The sequence below is a fragment of the Micropterus dolomieu genome, linkage group LG23 (assembly GCF_021292245.1).
Source record: "Micropterus dolomieu isolate WLL.071019.BEF.003 ecotype Adirondacks linkage group LG23, ASM2129224v1, whole genome shotgun sequence".
Classification (NCBI taxonomy): Eukaryota; Metazoa; Chordata; class Actinopteri; order Centrarchiformes; family Centrarchidae; genus Micropterus; species Micropterus dolomieu.
The window spans coordinates 4924957-4931821 of NC_060172.1; the positions used below are offsets into that span (position 1 = coordinate 4924957).

Below are 6865 nucleotides of genomic sequence, written 5' to 3' on the forward strand. Positions count from 1 at the left end.
ATACTCTACACCACCACCACCATCCCCAAAATGCTGTCTGGCTTCCTGACAGACATGAATACCATTTCCGTCGTGGGTTGCTTCCTCCAGATGCATTTTGTCATACAGCTAGGGGTTACTGAAAAAGCCATCCTGACTGTAATGGCGTACGACCGCTACGTTGCCATCTGCAACCCTCTGCGCTATGCCGCCATCATGACCCGGCCCGTCCAGCTGCTCCTCATCGCAGGAGCCTGGGGCTTCAGCATATTCTGCACATTGCCAGCCACCTCCATGAGCTGGCAGCGGCCTTACTGCGGCCCCAACGTGGTGAAGAATGGCTGGTGCGACCCATCATCTGTCAGGCGGCTGGTGTGTGCTGACACCTCTGTGGATAATATTGTGTCCTTGTCCTGTGCCATATTGGCCCTACTGACCACAGGAGTTCTCATCCTCACCTCATATGTCCTGATTGGTCTTTCCATGTTGAAGATGGGTGTTGCTCAGAGGCTGAAGGCCTTCGGGACGTGTGCCACTCACCTAACTGTGGTGTCCATCGCTTACAGCTCGGCCTCATGTGTATACATCTCCTACCGGGTGGTAAACTTCTCATCAGAGGTACAAGATCAATTATTCAGCTGTAATAGTTACCTTTGTGTTAGTACATGTATAAAGAAACACTAGCAAAGGTTCTTTTGTGACCTGGAAGCAGCAGTGTAACAAAAAATAAACTAGACTAGGTCCACTTAAATTGTGTTTGCAAAGCTTTTAGCCACATCCTGTGGCTGTAAAGTTGCTGAGTTGTCAGGTAGGCCTAGATGTTTCAGTTTTTATCATGTACCCTACATATTGAATTTCTGTTACCGTAAACCGCAGACAGTTTGTTGCATTGGAGGACCATGACACCGAACACAAAAGCTTGACCTACCATAGAGATACCAGATGGTTCAGCTTGAGCAAATTGCCTGTGGAAAAGTGTGGAACTTGAATATTCGGGTACAGGAGTTTTGTGAGATGAGAAGAACTTCCTCACTCCTTAATTAATTTGCATGATGAGCAACTCATCCACTTCCACCACAAGCAACTCCATCTCCTGTAGAAGACCACGAGATGTGATTGAGAGCTTTGGAAATAAAGTAGGTCGACCACTCTAGCAGTCTGAAGGTTGGGCCACCACTGGTACGGACTGAAATAGGTCAACAACTATAGTATGGATTGCCTTTAAATTTCGTTCAGATATCCAGGATGCCCAGACCATGTTGTGGTTTTGATATCCCCACCATATTTGTAATACCATTTCAAATGTTGAAAAAACACTAAAGAAAAATGGTAAACATGGTGAACATTATACATGCTAAACACCAGCATGTTAGCATGCTCATGTTAGCATTACGCTTAAAATTCCACTGTGTCTAAGTATAGCCTCACAGAGAAGCATGACTGAACACTTTCACATCAACCTTGGTCCAGACTTTCAGACTTTTCAGTTTGATCTGAACCAAAATTACAGAATTACAGTGAAAACTTTCCCCGGACCACAGTCTGGACCAAACAAATGAAATTTGGTCGAGTCAAGTCAATTTAATTTATAGAGCACATTTCAGTATGTATGTGTACTGATGAGAGAAGGAGAAGCAGAAATATAAAGACATCAAAATAAAAATATATAAAAACAGATGACACAAAAACAATTAAAACAGAAATATATAATCAATCAATGAAAATAATAGACGATAGATAAGACCAGAAGACCAGAAGATAAGACCATACATAAAACACAGTAAAAGGTGGACAAAAGAGGTAGTCTCTGTCAGTACATTTCTAGTGTGAAAGCATTTTTTGGATGGTTCGGACTTTCAGGTTATTTACAGGAAGTTCGGTGGTTCCCGTGTAAAATGAAAACAAACAAATTCATGAAGAAATGCAGTGAAATAAGGACACAATCATAAATCTCCTATGAAAGAAAATTGTCACCAGCTCTTTGGTATCTCCTTAAACGGAGGTACAGAAGGATTGTTTTCTTGTCTTCTCTTTGCCTACCGGAGAAGATATAGTTTTTGCACAATGAAGACATTTGGCAAATTTGAAATATCCTCGAGTTAAGTTGGTGCTGCAGGTAGTAATTCCATAAGAATAACAACAATATAGTGGCAAGGATATGCATCTGTTCATCCCTCATTTATTCTCTCTTGTCAAAGCTAACTGCAGAACTGTTTACAAACCAATCAAAGTCAAGTGTAGGGAGATGCAGCCCACATAGATGATGACTACAGGACACAAATATGTCATGTAAAGTTCTTTGGTGCTCTTGTATAATTGCTGTGTGAAACCAAACCAAAACTAACCGAATGTATCAAACCGTGAACTTTGGTTCGGACCTTGGTGCGGACTTTCAGTTGTGAAGCTCCCCCTTAGTCTTGTTGTCAAAAGTAAACGTTTTGCTAATGCATGCTAATAGAAGCTGCATTGTTTATTATGCATTACAAAACAGTTCAGACAGAACAACAAAACATACTGATAATTTTCCTGTTCTTAGAGTAGAGGTGCTCTGGGGGTGGTGCAAAAAGAGAACTTGTGTAGTCAAACTAGTCAAAGCATGCATATTTCAGTACATTCATACTCGTCACCCCTAATTGTTTTTCCTGTAAATCTCCTGTATTTTAGAACTGTTTTTAAAAATCCTTCTGGGTGTAGCCTATTTGAAATATTTACTACATTTCTCTCTGGTAAAGCAGGTGGCAGTATGTAGGTGTAACCAAAAATTTGACATGCAATCACTTAAACAGCACACACCAATAAAATGAAAAGAAGAAGAGCGGTTGAAGAAGAACAGCAGTGCGAGGGTTCAAAGATAGATGACCATGATACGGATGGGGTGCCTACCAGAAAAGCAAACATTTTGTGCAAGTATCTCACCAGATGGGAGGTACCTCTCCCATCCATTTACCAATTGTCTCACTTAACAAGTAACTGTCAGGATGGTCAGGTGTCGAGGTAGGAACAGAGGGAAGGACACTGATGCAGTCACTTCAGATGCAGTATGGAATTTATTAACAAAAATAATAAGGCTTACAAGCTATGATGAGGAGGTCAAACTCAGGCTGACATCCAACACCGGCATAATCCAAAGCGGGGTGAACACAAAGACAGGCAGGGAGCACAACATCGGATACAGAAACAACAAAGACTAAACAGAACCGAAGGCTTAAATACTGAACAATACAGAACAACAGACACCAGGCAGACAGGGTAATCAAGCACAGCTGAGCTACATCAGGGCAATCAGGGCAGACACAGACAAGAAGCAGAGACAAGGAACAGAGGCCGATAATTACAGTAAAGACACTAAACAAATGCAAAACAGAACATAATCCAGGACATGACCAAACAAACCAATACAGAAATCACAAAACCCCAACCAGAAAACCAAAATCACAGCCAGCCCAGTCAAGAACAAAACAGGAAATAATATAGAAGCTCATACTATGACATAACCAAAACAGTAACCTCTCATCACAATTGAAGCATAATGTGTAGGTGATATCTATATCTGATGATGATGATGATATATATGTCATCATCCGGTGCCGGAGGAACTTTCGTATTCAATGTCGGTGAAATTTCCTTTCCTTTTTCTTTGATCCTCCATTGATAGGGCTACAAGTTAACAAAACAGCAGAAGATAGTTTACAACGTAACCAAGCAATGCATGCTGCTAGGCAACAGCTATAGTTCTGTGGCCATTTACATGAATGTGCACCACTAAGACCAGGCGCAGTTAAGCCCAGGTTTAAGTTTGGTTGGTGCAACCTGCTCCTGGTCAACCGTAAATTTCACAAGAATCTGGCCATTTGGTCTTCAAGATAATTTGTCAACCAAATTGTTTTTTGGGATATTTACTGTAATGGTCATGGAGTCCCAACTACCCAATGACCCAACTAGGTCCATGATTGTTTTGGGACCATAAGTGTCAAGGCGAAGATCTGAAATGAAAAAGAATGCTCCCAAATTGCAGTTGCATCCATCATTGAGACTGTGTTGTAATCTGCCCTGACTCCTTGGATTTATCTAGATGATAATGATGAATATCCACACCAAATTAAATGTAAATGTTTGTCTTGTTGATGCTACATTGCCATTTGGGGATCACCAGAAGGATCTGCTGCTAGCGGGGACAAATGCCAAAAATCCACATTGAACTGTGCATGTTCAATAAAGCTTCACATTTTATTGTTTTAGGTTCGTATCATTGTGGCTGTGCTGTTCACCGCTCTAACTCCTTTACTAAACCCGATGATCTACAGTCTGAGGAACAAGGAACTGCGAGAGTCAATCAGAAGAACTATGCATAGGTTCAGAATTGCTACTGTGTTACGCACGAAGGATGTCAACACAGGGTCCTGGATGGGAAACCTGCCAACTCAACATCCAGGGGTCCTGTAGATACTGTCTTGCACAAACATTTATTTGGAAATAAGGCTTTATTGATCAGTCTTTTTAGAATTGTATATTGTGTGTTTGTTCAGTTGTCTATACACAAATCTTAGGACTTTTAATGATTTTATTCACATTAAACTAGTCTATGAACCTTTTAAATGAATAAGTTAATCATCATCCCTTTTCGTTGGAAAGCTGTTTTGACCTGATATGATGGATGGACCAATATAAAAATAAATTAATGTTTTTTTCCCCCCTACTACTGTGTGAATACCGTATGTCTCAGAAGTAATTTGTACAATGCTTTGCTGTTTACAACTTATGCTTATCCTAATAGCATTAACCCACTCTCTGTCACGATTGAGGGTGAGTGCAAAGCAGGTGAGAGACACAGACACAGACACAGGAGCGGAGAGGCAGTTCAGGGACTTTAATACAAACAAAAGCAGGATATCAGGCTTAAAGGCAGTTGAGGAATCCACAGTACAACAGACTAAGCAGCAGAGCAACAGGCAGGACACTCCACACAAGACACGACAGAACGTATACACGCTACAATGACCAGAAAGGGACTAAACAGAAACACCAAACATATACACAGGGATTAATAAGCAGGGCGGGAGCAGCACAGGTGACAGGAATCAGGACTAAGGAGACAGGCAGTCAGAGAGACAGCAGGGGAAAACAGAGAGACAGGCAGGCAGAGGGATTACTGGGGGAACAGAATAGATAGAAACAGAATAAGACAAGAACTTAGGATGGCACAGATCCAAACAGGAACAGAACTGAAACAAGCAGACTGAACACTGAACACAAGGCACAGGCAACTGACACAAGAAAAGAAGCATACTGGAACACAGAACAGACTAAATACTAATCATACAGATAGACTACAACGTAACAGGGAAAACAGACTGAACTAAGAACATAACACAGAGCCGACATGGGCAAAATAACAACAAACACAGAAGTACACAGACCAAGAGTAAACACTAAGACATGAACTCAGACACAGAACTAAAAGGGTTAAACCTAAGATACAAGACAGCACAGATGCTAAGTGAGCAAACACTGAACATGCAAATGAACCATGGAACAAACAAGGCTATACAGAAAACACAAGGCAAGGAACAAAATGCAAAAACTGAAAACATGGACCAACTGCTAAACTGCTAAAGTTTAAACAGGACAGCAACAGGGAGTCTAACGCAAGGTGTTAGCAACAAAACCAACAGAGATCAAACTAATAACCAGAGCAGCTAAGGACGACAAGATAACAGGACAACACAGACAAACTCAGATAAACTCCACAACAGACTAAGATAACTGAACAAAAGAGATAAACACAGAATGATAATAACCAAACAGACAACAAATCAGGCCGAGCTCACAATAACACTAACAGACTGGATGCAGGACAACAGACAGGACCGAACCCCAAACAGACTATGTAAAAGATACTCAACTGACCAAGAACTCACAGAGCACTAAACTTAACATAGCCTACAGGCAGAATGTGACACTCTCACAACACATCAAATATAGCAGCTGGGTCAGTGGCTGTACGCTTCGAACTGTGTGGAGACATCAGTTGGTTGGAATGGATATGTGTAAATAAAAATATTTAATGATTAAATCAACTGTTTAGTCAGGATAACTTTCATCAAAGACTGACTGACTGAATTATATTTGGCGGTATGGCTCTGTTCTGGGATCTCCCTGCCTACATGGAAAGCCATGAGTCGGGGAGAGCAGCTCCCTGCCCTTCCACATGGCTATGTGGAAAAGTCTTAAGGTAGGGAGAGCACCTCCCTGTCCATCCATGTGCATACATGGAAAGCCCGAGGGAGAGAGCCGCAGTAAAGAACCCCTGTACAGAACAGAGCAGGCAGGCAATTTACATGTTTAATCAGATACTAGATGGGCACTGAAGCATGGTGTTAAACAGGCCTGGGGCTGAAGACCGTTTATTATCAGGATGCAGCCTCCGCTGCTTTGTGTTGCCTCGCGCACACGAACACATACATGTGGGCTCACACGCAGGAACAGTGGCGAGCACAGAGATAGGTCGTGGACACGTTGAAGTGAAGGTAACTCCAAGCCACTGCAGTATGTGCAACAAAACCTCAAGAGTAAAAGACAACTTTGTCAATACATCCATTAAACGAGCATAACATGTAGAAGGAGTTAATTGATCCGCTCTGACCACGTCTCTCATCTTCTGTGTTATTAAAAGCCCACCGCGCCAACACTAGCTTGGCAAAGCTAGATGTACAACAAGCTAAATGAAAGATGTCTGTAGACTAAATGTTAAGCTTAGATTGCCATCAATCTGCACATTGTTACCTGCACTGAATCACACAGACACAGATGGAATGAGGACAGGAGCTAGCTGCCTGAACTGCGTCTGTGTGGCTCTATCCGCGCACAGCGACATGACGGCCAGAGC

General features: G+C 42.0%; 1 protein-coding gene across 1 annotated transcript in view; it reads left to right on the forward strand.

Annotated features, from left to right (window-relative positions):
• Positions 1–4422, forward strand: part of LOC123963026 (olfactory receptor 10J4-like) — an 8259-nt gene extending 3837 nt beyond the window's left edge. The window contains exons 3-4 of the mRNA XM_046039545.1: positions 1–597; positions 4219–4422. The exon at positions 1–597 is cut by the window's left edge and continues 3 nt beyond it. Coding sequence (XP_045895501.1) covers positions 1–597; positions 4219–4422 — 801 coding nt within the window. The remainder of the gene's footprint in view (positions 598–4218) is intronic.
• Positions 4423–6865: the final 2443 nt, after the last annotated feature.